Source organism: Trachemys scripta, unplaced genomic scaffold (assembly GCF_013100865.1).
Source record: "Trachemys scripta elegans isolate TJP31775 unplaced genomic scaffold, CAS_Tse_1.0 scaffold_123, whole genome shotgun sequence".
Classification (NCBI taxonomy): domain Eukaryota; kingdom Metazoa; phylum Chordata; order Testudines; family Emydidae; genus Trachemys; species Trachemys scripta.
This window is the reverse complement of record NW_023260496.1, coordinates 1-15,559: the sequence shown is the minus strand read 5'-3', so window position 1 is coordinate 15,559 and position 15,559 is coordinate 1. Positions and strand designations below refer to the sequence as shown.

At 62.6% G+C, this 15,559-nt stretch overlaps 2 protein-coding genes across 2 annotated transcripts in view; one reads left to right on the top strand and one right to left on the bottom strand.

Annotated features, from left to right (window-relative positions):
- Positions 1-10,684, top strand: part of LOC117870273 (H-2 class I histocompatibility antigen, Q9 alpha chain-like) — a 40,946-nt gene extending 30,262 nt beyond the window's left edge. Inside the window, exons 3-9 of the mRNA XM_034757363.1 lie at positions 6,358-6,630; positions 7,005-7,280; positions 7,415-7,504; positions 8,128-8,160; positions 8,490-8,513; positions 9,342-9,374; positions 9,806-10,684. Of these exons, the coding sequence (XP_034613254.1) occupies positions 6,358-6,630; positions 7,005-7,280; positions 7,415-7,504; positions 8,128-8,160; positions 8,490-8,513; positions 9,342-9,374; positions 9,806-9,810 (734 nt within the window). The 3' untranslated portion in view covers positions 9,811-10,684. The remainder of the gene's footprint in view (positions 1-6,357; positions 6,631-7,004; positions 7,281-7,414; positions 7,505-8,127; positions 8,161-8,489; positions 8,514-9,341; positions 9,375-9,805) is intronic.
- A 2,910-nt stretch (positions 10,685-13,594) lies between these two features.
- LOC117870272 (antigen peptide transporter 2-like) lies at positions 13,595-15,248 on the bottom strand (the record flags this gene model as incomplete). Its single annotated transcript, XM_034757362.1, has 5 exons — positions 13,595-14,023; positions 14,133-14,269; positions 14,477-14,636; positions 14,733-14,906; positions 15,060-15,248. Coding segments are annotated over 5 exons (852 nt in total), but the record flags the coding sequence as incomplete, so codon positions are not given.
- Positions 15,249-15,559: the final 311 nt, after the last annotated feature.

Genomic DNA, 15,559 nt, shown 5'->3' with positions numbered 1-15,559 from the left:
GTTGGGGCTGGGTGGTGCAACGCAGGGAACCCCAAGCTGGGGTCCAAGCTCCCTGAACCTCCCCGAGGGACCTAATTGAGGGGGTCTGGTCGTACCTACACGCTCTGCTTGAGACTGTGTTCCTGTCCTTAAATAAACCTTCTGCTTTACTGGCTGGCTGAGAGTCACAGTGAATCTCGGGAAGAGGGGTGCAGGGCCCTAACTCCCCCACAATCCGCAACACCAGGGGAGGTCTCAGACCAATCCTAGACCTGCCTCGGCTCAACCACTGTCTCAGAAAGTGGAAGTTCCGCATGGTCTCCTTGGCCTCCATCGTCCTGTGGCTGGATCCAGGGGTTGGTAGCCGCCCTCGGCTTGAAAGATCAATACTTCCACACACCAGTTTTCCAAGGCCACAGAAGGTGTCTAAGATTTGTGGTAAACCAGACCCATTACCAAGTCATAGCCCTGCCATTCGGTCTATCAGCCGCCCCGACAGTCTTCACCAAGTGTCTGGCAGTAGTAGGGGCCTTTCTGAGAAATGGGAAAACATGGACTCTATCTCGACAATTGGCTGATCAGATCGGTCCCAAGCGCAGGTGGAGTTTGACATCGACCTCATACAATCCACCTTCCAGGCTTTGGGTCTGCTGATAAACGTACAGAAGTCGACACTTATTCCTGTGCAAAGCATAGAGTTCGCTGGGGCAGTTCTTGACTCAGTGGAGGTGATGGAGGTGAAGGCCCTTTTTCTGGAGCATCGCTTCTGTACAATCTCGGCCCTGATAACCTCCCTGCAGATGCACCCATCATGACTCCTCGGCCACATGGCATCAGGCACGTACCTGGTTTGACACGTGAGGCTGAGACTTGGACCTCTCCAGCCTGGCTGCCCACGGTATACTCCCCTTCCAGACATCATCTGGGCACAGTTCTCACCGTACCATCTCGAGTCCTTGACTCATTGACGTGGTGGTTAGAACGCTGCACCGTCAGTGCAGGAGTATCCATCGTGAGGCCCCGACCGTCCGCATATCTGGTCTCCGACACCCCCCGGGCCACCTCAGGTCTGGGGTCTCGAGGAGCTTTCACCCCATATCACTATCCGAGAGCTCAGGGCGTCTGCCTGGCCTGTCGCACGTTCTCAGCCCACATCGCGAACAGGACAGTCTCGGTTCTCATGGACAGTACAACAGCCACGTGCTACGTCAGCAGGCAGGGCGGAGCTCGCTCTCCCCCCCCCCCCCCCCCCCGCTGGGAGGCAGCTCGTTGGTGGGGTTTCTGCATGGCACGTTCCATCGACCTTGACGCCTCTCATCTACCAGGAGCACAGAACCAGCTCGCAGATCGCTTCTGCGGGTCCTTCACTCACCACGAGTGGTCCCTGCCCCCAGATATGGCCCAGGACCCTTCCGCAGGTGGGGATTTCCCCCCATAGACCTGTTTGCACCCGCGCCAACAGGCCATGCCAGCGGCTCTGCTCCCTGAAGGGTCACAGCCCCTTACGGACGCCTTCCTGCGGACATGGTCAACTTACCTGTTCTGCGCCTTCCCCCCATTCCGTCGAGACACAAGGTTCTGATGAAGATCAAGCAGGACCGAGTTCGGGTCATCCCGATAGCCCCAGCATGGCCCGGACAACACTGGTGTTTCACGCTCCTACCAGTGGAGGCCCCAATCCAGCTCCCGCTGCACCGGGACCTGATCGTTCAGGACCATGGCCAGCTGCTCCACCCAACCCCCCCCCCCCCCCCCCGAGACCCGAACCTTGTCCTCTCACAGCCAATGGGCCCAGCCTTCGAGCCGCTAGCACCATGCTCACTGCTGCACCCCTGTGGGAAGATCGCCTTTCTGGTGCCCAGCACGTCGGCCAGACGAGTGTCAGAAATCTGAGCCTCCCCGCGGAGCCCCCAGACACGATCTCCTTTAGAGACAAAGTCCAGCTACGCCCACATCCAAAGGTCCTCCCAAAAGTGGGGTCCCCAATTCCACGTGAACCAGCTGATTTTTCTCCCAGTCCTTTACCCTAAGCCGCACGCAGACCGGGAAGGACAGCGCCTGCACTCGCTGGAGGTCAGACCGGTGCTGGCATTTTACATTCAGGGACTAAACCCTTCCCGTAAATCCCCGAAGCTTTTCCTAGCGGGGAGAACGAGGGGGCTCCCATCCCCGCTCAGAGGATTTCGTCTTGGGTTCCATCGCGCATCCAGGTGTGTCCTGACCTCGCTGGGATTCCCCATCTGCCGAACGTCACTGTTCATGTCACAGGGTCTCAGGTCTCTTCAGCGCCCGTTCTAGTTCCCGTCCCTGCTCAGGATATCTGCAGTGCTGTGACCTGGTCCCCGGTGCACATGTTCCCGGCGCACACGTTCCCAGCGGGCTGGGCCGGGCCATCGCTCAGCAGGTCAGGGACGATACACGCTCTGGCCGCGCTGTGCTGCAGCCGGCTTGTCTTTGAACTCCAGGCCCCCCTCCGGTGCCACGGCTTGTGAGTCACCGACATCGGAATGGACACGAGCGAGCGCTCGAAGGAACGACGGTTACTGACCTTTCTGTGACTGTTCTTCGAGGTGAGTCTCACACGTCCATTCCGACACCCACCCCCCGGCCCCGCTCTCGGAGTGGTTGGTAAGAAGGGACTGAGGGGCGTGGGCTTGGCAGGCCCCTTTTACCGGCACTATGAGCACACGGCACCAGGGGGCGCCAGAGCCCACCCGACAGGTAACACTAGGGGAACAATTCCAGCAGCAATGCTTGGGGCGCGCACACCCCTACATGGGAATGGACGTGTGCAACACATCTCGACGGACAACGGTTACAGAAGGGTTAGTAGCCGTTTTCCCCCAGCGATCGGGGGGGGGTGTTGTTCAGACAGAGACTTGGCTCTTATCCCCGAGATGACCCCTGTTTGTCTCAGGGCCCAAGGAATGGCACCTCCCCCCCTTTTGTCCAGCACCATCTCACCGAGGCAGGAGCTCTGGGAACGCTGGGTGTTCATGGAGCCCTCAAGATCCACATCCGCCGCACACGGGGTTTGTGCATGTCCGAGGCTCGGTTTGTTCTCTGCCATCCCACAGCTACAGGATGTGACGAACTGGGACTGTTCTTACTGTGGTGTGTGAATGCTGACAGGGGAGTGTGGCTAGGATAGTCTGCATTGGGGGATGGGAGACTGACCGGAGAATACCTGAGCGTGTAACATGAGAACCCAGGAAGGGGTTGGAGGCCAGGTGACTCCTTAGCCCGGGAAACTGAACAAAGGCGGTGGGAGGGGTCGCTGAAGGCAGAGTGTTGGAAGCTGGCTGCGGAGATGGCTGGGAGGCAGGCGGGGCTCTGACCCCCCAAGGGGGCTGGGGTGCCCTGGGACCCCAAGATGCACCTAATTGAGGGGATCCTGTTGTCTGTGCCTGCAAGACCTGTCTTGGACTGTGTTCCTGTCGTCTAAATAAACCTTCTGCTTTACTGGCTGGCTGAGAGTCATGGTGAATCGCAGGAAGCCGGGGGTGCAGGGCCCTGAGTTCCCCCACACTCCGTGACACAGGACAAACAGCATCAAAATCTGCCGTGCCAGGGGCTGAGATGGTGCATCCCGCAGCCTGCAACTCAGAGCCGCCCCAGCACCCGGCATCCACCCCCTCGCTGAGAGCGGCAGCAGCCCCGGGGGGCGCGGGATCGTACTGCCCTGTATGGTGAGATCTGCCTGACCTGGTTCAGACCTTCCCACCATGTCACAGCTGGACGTGCCGGCACCAGCCCACACTGTGTCGGTGGGAGGGGGCCCAGTCTGTCCGTAGCAGAGAAGGAGCTGAGCGCCCCGGCTGTTGTTCTGTCGGACCCGCCCTGGCAGCTCCCTGCTGTGGGAATCCCCTGGGGTACGGGGCTGTGCCCATGTAGCAGGGAGAGAAAAGGAAAACGTGTCCTGGCAGACGGACCATTTCCTTTCTCCGAGTCACAAGGTCCACGACCCGACCCCTCTGTTTGGAGCACTTCTCCGTCCAGCCTGGGTGGGTCCATCTAGCCCAATTCCTCTGCAGCAGGAATTCACCGTTTATTTCTGTAATGCCCAAAGGCTCATTCCCGACTTTCGGCCCACAGGGGCGGGTGTCCTGGGCCATGCAGAAAGCTGTCTCCACAGGCAGGCTCTGCGGGTAGTGAGCTGGCCAGGCCCTCCCCGAGCAGCACCTGGGGGTCTGGTTCTGCCCATGCAGCTGCAGCAGGCCTGGGGTGGGGGACAGAGCTGTGGCCCCAATAACCCCGAGAGGAAACTGTCAGTCAGAATCAGTTTCCTAACGTGGGGATAGTTTGTTTTGCCTTCTCGTGGCTGAGGCGTTTGGGGGACTCCCCCCACCCCAGGGCGTGTGAGAGCATGTGGGGGTCACACTAACCAGGAACACGCATGCAGCCCCAGGGCTCCCCTACCCCTGAACTAGCCCAGAGTCGGGTGTCTCTGGCCCCACTGCAGGGCTCTGAGGCTGTCAGAAGGGGGCTGAGCTTCCCCCTTCTCTCCAAACCCAGCGTCCTCATTCATTAATTCTGTGCCCCCCCAGCCCACATCCCCCGGCCTCTCCGTGTCCTGTCTGCGATGAGCTTCCCGGCCCCCACTGCCTGCGTGTCCCGGCCATGCCGCGCTCAGCCAGACGCAGCTCAGGCTGTTCCCTCGCAGGGCAGGAGGCTCCGCTCCCAACTTGGGGGGGGGGTCGGTGACCGAGGACGGCAGCGTCTTGAGGGGAGCTGAGTTGGGGGGACCGAGGGGGCTGGGGCAGAAGGAGCTGGGGTGGGGAAGACACAGAAGGTGCAGGGGGGGCTGATGCTGAGGCTGGGTGGGACAGAGCAGGCAGGGAATGGAGGGGGCTGGGGTAGGGGGTGGAGGGGCCAGGGCAGAGGGAGCAGTTGCAGGATCAGGCTGGTGGAAGGGGCTGTTGTAGGGTGGCAGAGGGGGTACACAGGGTGCTGAGAGAGGACCTCATGGGGGGGGGTGCCCAGAGCTGGGGAGCAGGGCAGTGCAGGGGCTGGAGGGGAGACTCTCCTGGATGGGAGACACTGGGGGGAGCAGACACCAAAAGGCAGGAGGTGATGGTCATGAGGAGAGCCTGGGGAGGAAAGCGAGGCAGGGACCCCCAGTGCCTGGAGGGGGGGGGGGGCGTTCTAGCTAGCTCATCTCGCTGCTCCCGTGGCCCCAGCACCGTGGTGCCAGGGCTGTGAGACGTGCCGTGTAGGGGGGAGCAGGTAGAACCCGGCAGCCTGCCCAGCCCTGGCTACCTTTGGGGTTCGTGTGCAGACGGGGGCTAATTGTGTCCAACCTGCGCTGAGCTCAGGCCGGTGCCGGCTGGGGGGACGGTTACTGGGGTCGGCTCCCGCCCCCAGCAGGCACTGAGCTGCCGTTACTGGCTTGGCCTGAACTCCCCACAGTGACCCGTGGGGGTGGGGGGCTGGCTGCACGCCCTACAGGGGCCTGGTTCGCAGAGGGGGGTGACCGGCTCTCCCTGGGCGTTGGGTCCTTTCCAGGTGTCTCAGGCTGGGCCCCTCCCCCAAATCGCCTGTCACTGGTGGACACGCAGCCCAGACTGTGGTTTTCTCTGTGTGGGATGGGGGCGTGCGAGGGTGTTCGGGTCCCTGGCTGGGCTGTTCTCATACCTTCCCCCCCTCTGCACCCACGGCTCCCTGCTTCTGTTTGCCGAGCCAGTCGCTCCCTGCTCCTAGCTTCTCTTTCCTGCCCCCATGTCCGTCCCCACTTCCTGACAGCCCAGGGGGCAGCCATGTATCGGGCAGCCCTGCTTTGGGTTCCCGGCAAACCCTGGCACGTGGGGCCGCCTTAGCCAGGGGCCGTGTCTCTGCCGCCTGCCCGGCTGTAGGGAAACAGCCGCCACCTTAGCCCAGGGCGTCCTGCGGCTCCAGCCCCGTGGGAGACGGCGGCTGGTCTGAAAAGGAGCAAAACCACCGGCGTTTGCTGCTGCACGGCCGTGGTCATTCCCCCGAGCGCTGGGCGCCCCGGAGCTCTTCCAGGTCCTAGAGCACAAGTAGATGCTGGGAACAGCGGGCACGTGGGGGGGGGGGGGGGGGGGGGGGAGGGGGGGGGCAGAGGGACCCTGCGCGGTTGCTCCAGGCAGGGCGGGGTTAAGGGTGGGGCTCTGCCCAGCAGCTCCTCCTCCTATGATCCTGCTGGTCCCTGATTGGCTGCTCCCCACAGCCGCTCTAGGCAGCTTGGAGGACTCACCTCTACTGCTCTTTTCCTGGGGAGGGGGTGGGAGGGGCAGGGGGTCTCCGGGCTGGTGCCCCCATCACAGGGGGATGGGGGTGTTGGAGAATCTCTAGCAGTAGCTGCTCCCTGGGGCTCAAACCTTGACCCAGCCCTGGGCCCGGCTCCGTGTGTTTCAGGAGTTCACACGCTCCAACTGACGTACGGCTGTGAGCTCCGGGCTGACGGCTCCAAAGGGGGTTTTTACCAGTTTGCCTACGACGGGCGCGACTTCCTCAGCCTGGATAAGGACCGGGAGACCTGGGTGGCGGCAGATGACGCAGCTCGGATCACCAAACACAAATGGGATGCTGACAGGAGCTTCACTCAGGGAGAGAGAGCTTACCTGGAGCAGACCTGCATCGAGTGGCTGGGGAAGTACCTGGAGTACGGGAAGGAGACGCTGCAGAGGAGAGGTGAGGGGGCACGTCAGACCCCGGGGGTCACTGAATGGGGTGTATCCCCACTGCAGAGATCGCTCCCCCACATCCATCACGCTGAGCGTTGTCCCTGGCAGGACGTTTCTGTCTCCCCATCGGGCGAGGCCCCAGCATCGCTGCAGGAGCCACCGTCGTCTCCCTGTCCCGTCCCACCCTGTTCAGCCCCCTACCGCCCCCCCAGCCGAGCAGGGCCCCTCGGGGTGCCTGTGCCCCCGCCACGTGTATCAGAACCAGACGTGAGAGCGCAACTGCACCAGCTCCCGTCCCTCTGGCCAGTCACCTCAGCTGCTGTCGCCCCAGGGGATCCAGCTCCGGGAGTTCCCTCTAACGCCATCTCTCCTTCCCCCCAGAGCCACCGCAGGTGCACGTGAGCGACCGGCCGAGCCAGGATGGGCTCACCACCCTCTCCTGCCGGGTCCACGGCTTCTACCCGCGGAACGTGGCCGTCGTGTGGCTGAAGAAGGGGGTGGCCGTGCCGCAGGAGACGCTCCAGTGGGGGGTGGTTCCCAGCGGGGACGGGACCTACCAGACCCGGGCCACCATTGAGATCGACCCCAGCAGTGAGACCGATTATACCTGCTGTGTGGAGCACCCCAGCCTGACTGCGGATCTGAGAGTGCCCTGGGGTAAGGGGGGGACTGGCCCTGGGATGGGGGTTGGGGAGGGTTATGGGGCTCCAGTGGGGGGCGGGGTGACTGACCCATGTAACAGGGGAAGAGGGTTTGGGGTTCCCCTGATCACTGGCCCATTCCTGTTTCAGGGTCCAAGTTCAACGTGATGCTGATCGTGGGTGTTGTTATCGGGGTTCTTGTGCTGGTCGCTGCCATCGTTGGAGCCGTTGTCTTCCTCAGTAAGTGCCGGGTGGGGCGCCGACGAGCCGTCTGCCAGGCAATGGTGACATGCCCATCACCCTAGAGCCTGGGCTGAGAGAGTGCTGACCTGCTCTGGACTGGCTGGGCCCCAGCACGCACCCCGACAGCCCCCGGCATCAGTGCTGTGTGGCTGCCTCGCTCTGCTGCTGGGCCCCAGGGCCACCAGGTGGGGGCAAAAAGGGGCAGTTTGCTCTGGGCCCCCCAAGCCGCGGAAGTTGAGCGGTGCTGACCTGGCATGTGGGGTCACAGCCCCACACCTGAGTCTGTGCTGTGACCCCATGTGCCAGGTCGCAGGGCCCAGAGTGGGGAGCCAGTCCCAGCCCCCCAGGAGAGGAGCCCCCAAGGCAGGATGAGTGTGGGGCGGGGTCACTCTCTGCCCTTCATCATCTAGGTCTCCCCCTGTGTTTTTAAAACTCTGTGTGGCCCTGGCTGGGCCGGAGCCACCAGCCTGAAACCTGGGGAGGAAAACGGTTCGTACAGAGCCTGTCACCCTGCCCCGGGGATGGGCCGGGCCCCTGGGTTCTGGGCCATGGGCACAGATCGGAGCCGGTTCCTGCCCCAGGAGCAGCCGCACTCACTGCAATCTGCCTTGTCTCTGCAGGGAAGAAGAGAGACGGCTACAAAGCGGCTGCAGGTAAATGCTGAGCCCTCCCCCGTCCCTGTCGCTGTGTGACCCGGTAAGTGGCAGCCCGGGGCCGGTCCCAGGAGACCTCTCCTAGCCCCCCACGGCCTCTCGGAGGCTGGGGAGCTGCAGCAGCGGGACTGGCCAGTGACACTAACGCCCTGCCCGGGCTTGGGTGCTCTGTGTAGGTCGCCCATCACCGTGGTGTCTGGGCCCAACGGCAGAACACTAGCACCTGGGTCAGTCACTGGGGCGTGTACGTGTATAACGCGTGTGGGGCGGGGGGAACAGGGACCCTGCGTTCCACCAGACACTGACCCCGGCTTCCTTCTCCCCCACAGCTCACGATGGCTCTGCCAGCTCCGGTAGGTGACGTGCGGGTGACACTAGCCCAGGGGACGTGCTGGGGCCTGAGGCCTCGGAGGGATGCACAGGACGTGTTAACGCACCCCAGGGTCTCTCTGTGGGGTGGGGAGTCCCTGCTGTTTCGGTGACACGAGGGGTTTGGCTGCATGGGGAGATTGACCGGCAGAGCTAAATTATTCAGCCACAGCTGTGCTGAGCAATTTCCCTGATTAGGCTGAGTTTAGAGGAACCTGGGGGAGTTACTGGCAGTCAGGGGAGTGTCAGCACCCAACTCCCCTTGGTGGCGTTGAAATTCCTGCGGCAGCCCGTGACGTCGGTGGGGGCGCACACACCCCTCTTGTGCCAGACCAGCCATGTGTGTTTCCTGTGGGGTTGGGGGGCGTCTGACCCCTCAGAGCAGCATTTGGCCTTGGCGATGTCTGGCCTGGGTCTAACCCCCCCACCCCCTCCTGCTGTGGCTGGGAGCTGGGTTTGGCGCCGATGGGACGTGTTGTACTCCGAGCGGGGGGAATGTAGGAGCCCCAGCCCCACTGATTTCAATGGGGTTTGGGCTCCTGAGTCACTAAGGTGCTTCTGAGAGTCCCACCCCCCTAGGTCCAAGTCCCCGGGGGAGGGGAGGGGGGCGGGCGCAGGGTTCTGAGCCCCGGGGAGCAGTGACCAGCCCTGACTCCCCCCTCGTCGTCCCTTGCGCCAGGGCAAAGTGCAGCCGCTCGGCTGGGGCAGCTTCATCCCCACCCTGCAGCAGGGTAAACGCTGACGCGAGGGGCCGGGCGGGGATCAGGGCCGGAGACGCTAACACCCCCCGTCTCCTCCTTCTCCCCTCCCAGGAAGCAACCAGGGATCGGACACCCGTGTCAACGGTGAGTGAGGGGGAGACCAGCCGGGGGGGAGATCCCTGCCCAGAGTCCCCCAGGCCCTGCCCCTCTGACCAGCCAGCCGTGGGGAGCCCTGCCCCTGATCTCCCTGCAGTGGGGGTGCTGAGTGTGGGTCTGCATCTCCCCTCTGCAGGGAGGGGTTCCAGGCTGCAGGGACTCCGGGAGGGGGTCGGGGTGTCCCTGGCTCTAGGGGAAGGGGCCGGGATGTGTCACAGATGCTGCGCTGGCGGCTGGGAGCAGTGATCGCTGTAGCTCAGTGGGACAGTGAACGGCTTCACGGTCTCCTCCCCCTCGGCGCGGGGTGTGGCGCCCAGTCAGAGCTTTACCCCGAGCGCCAGATGGGCCCAGTACCAGAGCTGGCACTGCTGGGTCTGCTCACCCGACCCAGCGCTGACTGTCCCTGTCTCATTCTGCAGCGTAACGGAGCCCATTGGCCCCTGCGCAGCCGGCTGGGGGGATCCCAGACCAAGGAGAGACGGGAGCAGATCAGACTCCTGGGAATGCAACAGCTCATCAGCACCTTCCGCCTTCTGCTTAAAGCCCTTTGCCTTGATTGTACCCAAGCTAAACACCCACCTGTGAGAGAATTGAACTTTCCTTGGCTGCAGACTGGCTGGGATGGTCGGGGTCGCTTATTATTTGATTTCTACAGAACTGTCTTGTTTTTGAAAAAATGAAAACTTGTATCGCTGAAGATCTGGTTTGTATAGAAAAATAACCAGGGTTGGCTGGACTGAATTGTTAGCGTAGGGCTGTACCCAGCACACACTGTTCTGTTCGCTTGGATTGTAACTTAGCCCCCGTTTTCTGTTTCTGTGATTACGGTATTCAGATGTTCTTCTTTTTGCTACTGCAGCTTCCTGTGTAATGGGATAAATCCTGCTGTCAGGGCGCTGGTCACTCCGGGGTAAGGCCTTGTCTACATGGCGATTTGCACCGGTGTAACTACAACGGTGTGAATTTAAAGTGCGCTAGTTAAATGCCTGTGTGGACACACTTAGTCTGGTGTAAGACAGGGCTTGTTTTGATTTAAACTGATTCCCAAGTGACTCAAGAGACACCAGAAAAAGCCTCCTCTCCTACCAGAATCAGCGTCCGCTCACTGATCTGGTGCACGTTTGCGTGTAGACAAAGCCTAAGCTGGCGCCGATTCTGCTCCCAAATGGGATGATTTTGTGTGTGACGGGTGTAATTTTTTTTGCTTAAGATTTTAAAAAGAGTTTTAAATAGTAACGTTATATCTCTTGGTGATTTTCATTTGACACAATAAATGTCGGTTTGGGGTTTTAATCTCTCTTCAGCCTGTTTGGAGGATTCTGTCTGGGGCGGGTCAGGGAATGGGGGGGGGGGGTGTATGGCAGTGCTGGGGAGCACAGGGGCCTGGCAGGAAGGGGCTGGCACGTGTACGTTGGGTTTGGGGTGGGCGGAAGCGTTTGGGGGTGAATAATGGGTGTTGGGCAGGGGCGGGGTGGGCAGCAGCGACACTGATGAGACGCAGCCGCCCAGAGCCGTCGCCGCCCTGAGCGACAGGGTGACTGAGACAGGCCAGGCTGCCCCTGCTGAACGCTCATCGGATACAGAGCAGAGATGACGGGCCGGGGACATTACAGGGACTGTGACTGGGGGAGAGTTTCCAAGAGTGCCCAAGGGATTTAGGGGCATGCCTACCAGGAATGGTCAATGAGCCTGGTGCTCCTAAACCCCTTAGAGACCTGTGAGGAGGCTTCCTAAAGCACTTCCTTTAAACTGGGGTTCAAATGAATCCTTGAGCAGCCAGCCCATGAACCCCCCCTCCAGCTGGGGCAGGGAACATGTGGAGGGGTGGGGAGTGGGGCAGCTAAGCTGGGTCCGGGACTGACAGGCCAAGATACAGGAGGCTGTGGCCACCATGGCTGTAGTGCCAGTTTACCCTGTGTGGGGCCACGCAGCCTGGGCACTGCACACAGTAACCCCGGGCTAGGACGGGTTCAGATCCTGGAATGGGGCTGCGGTGGGGGTGGCCTGGGGGCTCTGACAGTCCGGTGCAGGGTTCGAGGACTGGGGCCAGCTGGGGAGAATGAATCCTTCAGAGAGCAGCACCTCAACTGTGGCCTTTCCCCCCCCGTCATTAACAGGGTCTGAGGTAAGGGTAGGTCGGACAGGGGCTGGTTTGGGGGGTTTCTGCACCTTTACCAGTCATGTCCCTCACCCCAGTAAATATGGGATGTGACGTGCGCTGTACTCTGTGGTGCTTGGGGGTTTCATACAGACACTCACCCGCGGGGTGATAAACCTTCACCTGCTACGGCCTGAGTCACACGGGGTTTGCACCAGCGTCACTGCTTGGGGCGGGCAGGGGTACCTGGACAGGACCGGTTGTGTTGCTAGCACGGTGCTCACACCGGGCCGTGCATCCCCCACGTGTACAGGCCGAGCCGTGTTTCACTGCAGCCACACGCAGAACGACGCACCGCGCTGGTTACACCGGCCCGGCTGCAGCAACCAGTGTGTGTGGACAGGCCCTGAGAAGGGAACGGGGTGTGGAGGGGGCTAATCTCCCCTTGGGAGTCTCGCTCAGAGGGTCAAACACAGGCCCTAGGGGGGCCAGGCCAGGCCAAGTCTGGCACCTCAGAGCCACCCCCCCCACCCCCGTCTGGGGCCCAGTTTAATGGGTGGCAGGTGAGTGGGGATGGGGAACTAGAGCAGAAGCCGCATTTACCAGCCCCCAGGCTCCTGACCCTGACCTAGGCAAGGGGCCGGTGCAGCTGGAGGCAGCCCTGACAGCAGGGGCTGGGCATCTCCTTCATCCTCCCGTCAACGCTACTGCGGCTGGTCCCCACCGCCAGGGCGGCACCGGTGCAGCTGCTCTGCTGAGGTGCTTAGCGAAGGCACCGCCTCTGCCGACACCGGAGGCGGCGCTCCACCTCCCTGAGAGTGGACAGGAGCAGCTGTCCTGGTGACACAACGCTGGCTACACTGGGGGGGAGGTCGGTCGGGATCACCCCCTGAGTAATGGACAGTTGGGGGGTCCTGTTCCTTCCGCTGCGGTCCCTGGCCCAGGCAGCCGACACACCCAGGGAGGGAGTTTGTACTTTCACCCTGGCTAAGCAGAACAACCCCTTCCCTCCTTCACCCTCCCATGGGTGTGTCCCTGGGGGGGCTGCCACGACCCCCTTCCCTCCCCGCTCAGTGCCACAGATTCGGTTCCATTCTCCCTGATTGAGAATCCCAGAGCCACAGCACTGTGGGTGGAAGATGACCCAGAGCTGGTGTAGGACCTGCACAAAAACACCAGCCCCCTCCCCCCCCCCCTGCTGTTACAGAGCCACAAGCCCATCCTCCAGAGCAGGGCTGGTATCAGAGACAGTTCTACAAACACTACACCCCCCTCCGTCAGCGACCCCACCCAGCGCAGGGGGAGCCAGTGCTGGGCTTTGCTGGCTTAGTCCACAGAGGTTCAGGAAAGAATTGTTATTGGGTAGAGCCGGGGGAGGCTGGGACCCAGGATTCCTGGGTTCTAGCCCTGGCTCTGGGAGGGGAGTGTGGAGCTAGTGGGTTATGAGGGGGAGGGCTGGGAGCTGGGTCTCCACTGACTTGCTGTCTAATTTTGACACAATCACTCCCCTGTTACTTTGCCTCAGTTTCCCCCTCTGGAGATAGTGACACTGACCCACCTCCCAGGGAAGCTGAGCGATTCCATTCGCCTTGTTAAGTTTTATTTAGCTCAGAGACCGTCAATGTCCCTACAGCCGCCATCATTAACAGCCTGTCTCACCCCCCTGCCCCCAGGGGCTCAGGCCTGTCTGACATTTCAGCGTCTGTGACCCAGTGACCCCCTGCCGGCCTGCGGCCCCTCCCCAGGCTCAGCTCTGCTCCGCCAGCCTGGGATAGAAACCGGAGTGACCCTGGCCCCGGTGCTGACAGACAGCGGCTGCTGTTACTGTGAGCCAGACCCACCCGCTCGGAGCCTGGAGCGCCTCCTGCTGGCTCTCCACAGCCGTGCGCTGGCAATGCCCGGGCCGAGCCCCAGCCACGCACTGACCCGCAATTCCCAGCTCTCCGGGCGGGTCGCAGAGCTCCAGCCTGACCGGGAGGCCACGTTCTCCGTTAAACACGACTGGTTCCGTGGGGCGTTACAGCCACGGCCTGGTTCCAGCGAGAGCGAACGCTGCAGCACGGGACCAGCGACGGCGTTTCCAGCCAGAGACCGTCACAGACGCCGCTCAGATGTTTCACCTCGTCAATGTATTTTACAAAACACTCGTCTCGCGCTCAGCCAGTCGAACACGCCTGCCCCCCCAGGACTCCCCGCACAGAACCGAAACCCAACGCAGGTGATAAACCAGTGACCCGACATCAGCCGCTAATCAGCCGCTGTCAGTATGTTTCATGTCACCCTGTGCCGGGGGGAGGAGGGGACGAGCCGTAAGGCCGGTGTTGGGCTATTCCCCGGGGCGGGGGGGTTACTCGGCCAGGTCTCTCTGCACCAGTCTGTAGTAGGGCCCCTTGCGCCCCATCAGCTTGGCGTGCGTCCCCTCCTCGGCCACGGCCCCGCCCTCCAGCACCACGATCCTGTCGGCGTTCTCCACCGTCTGCATGTGGTGGGCGATCACCAGCACCGTCCGGCGCCCCCGGCTCAACACCGACTGGCGGATCTAGGGGGAGGAGCACAGCCGCATTACGGTCCATCCGCACACGACGCAGACCGGAGACACTAAGGCCGGCCAGGTTCAGAGTTCGGATCCCACTGCCCCCACCACTCACCGCGCATTCGCTCTCCACATCCAGCGCGCTGGTGGCTTCATCCAGGATCAGCACGGCCGGCTGGCGGATCAGTGCCCGGGCGATGGCGATCCGCTGCTTCTGCCCCACCGAGAGCTGCCCGCCCTTCTCCCCCACGTCTGCAGGGGGCCAGAGAGAGAGAGAGAGGGGTCAGGACTCCTGGGTTCTATCCCAGCTCTGGGACGGGAGTGGGGGCTGGTGGCTTAGAGCAGGTGGGAGCCAGGACTCCTGGGTTCTATCCCAGCTCTGGGAGGGGAGTGGGGCCTAGTGGTTAGAGCAGGGGACCTTTCCCAGAAGCCCTTGCAGCGTGGGCAGTGGTGACTCACCTGTCTCAAAGCCGCTGTCCAGCTCCGCGATGAACCCGGAGGCGTGGGCCGCTCTGGCCGCCCTGGTGACCTGCTCCTCCCCGCAGCCCCCCAGCCCATAGGCGATGTTCTCCCGGATGGAGCCGGAGAAGAGGACGGGCTCCTGCCCCACCAGGGCCACCTGCCGGCGAGAGGGGGCAGTGTTAGGGGCTGAGACCTGCTCAACTCGTCACACCCAGTGAGCAGCAGCCCAGACCCTGCCCCCCGCTGCCCTCACCTGGCGGTGCAGGTACCGGTGCTCGTACTCCCGGAGGGGCGCCCCGTCCAGCAGGATCTCCCCAGCCTGGGGCTCGTAGAACCGCTCCAGCAGCCCCACACACGTGCTCTTCCCACTGCCGTTCAGCCCCACCAGCGCCGTCACCTCCCCGGGACGCAGCTCGAAGGACACGTCCTGGGACAGTGGGGAGAGTATCAAAGTGCCTGTCGCGTGGGGAGATCAGAGGGGCTGGGAGCTGGGGGATCCGGCCTGGGGCTGTGAGCTGGGGGATCCCCTCCCCTTGGGCTTTGAGCCAGGGGTGGGGTGTAGCCGCCTCGCTGTAGGTACCTTTAGGACCTGGCGGTCCGGGCGGGAGGGGTAGGAGAAGGAGACGTTGTGGAAGGAGACGTGTCCCTGCAGCGACTCCGGCGCCCGCGTCCCGTCGGTGCGCACGGCCGGCTCCCGGTCCAGGTACTCGAACACCTTCTCCGCCGCCCCCACGTTGCTCAGCAGGTCCCCGTACATGTACACCAGAGTCTGGGGCAGGAGGAATGAATCAAAGAAAGCAGAACAGACAGAAGAGGGATGGATGGGTGTGGGGGGTGAGCATAGGCGCTGATGCCATGGGTGCTGCGGGGCTGGAGCACCTACAGGGAAAAATTAGCGGGTGCTCCACACCCACCGGCAGCCAAGCTCCCCCTGCCCCTGCCCCTGCCCCTGCCCCCACCTTGCCTCCTCCTCCCCTGAGCGCGCCATGTCCCCGCTCCTCCCCGTCCCAGCGCTTCCTGCCCGCCGCATAACAGCTGTTTGGCAGCGCTTAGGACTTTCCGGGAGGGAGGGGGAGGAGT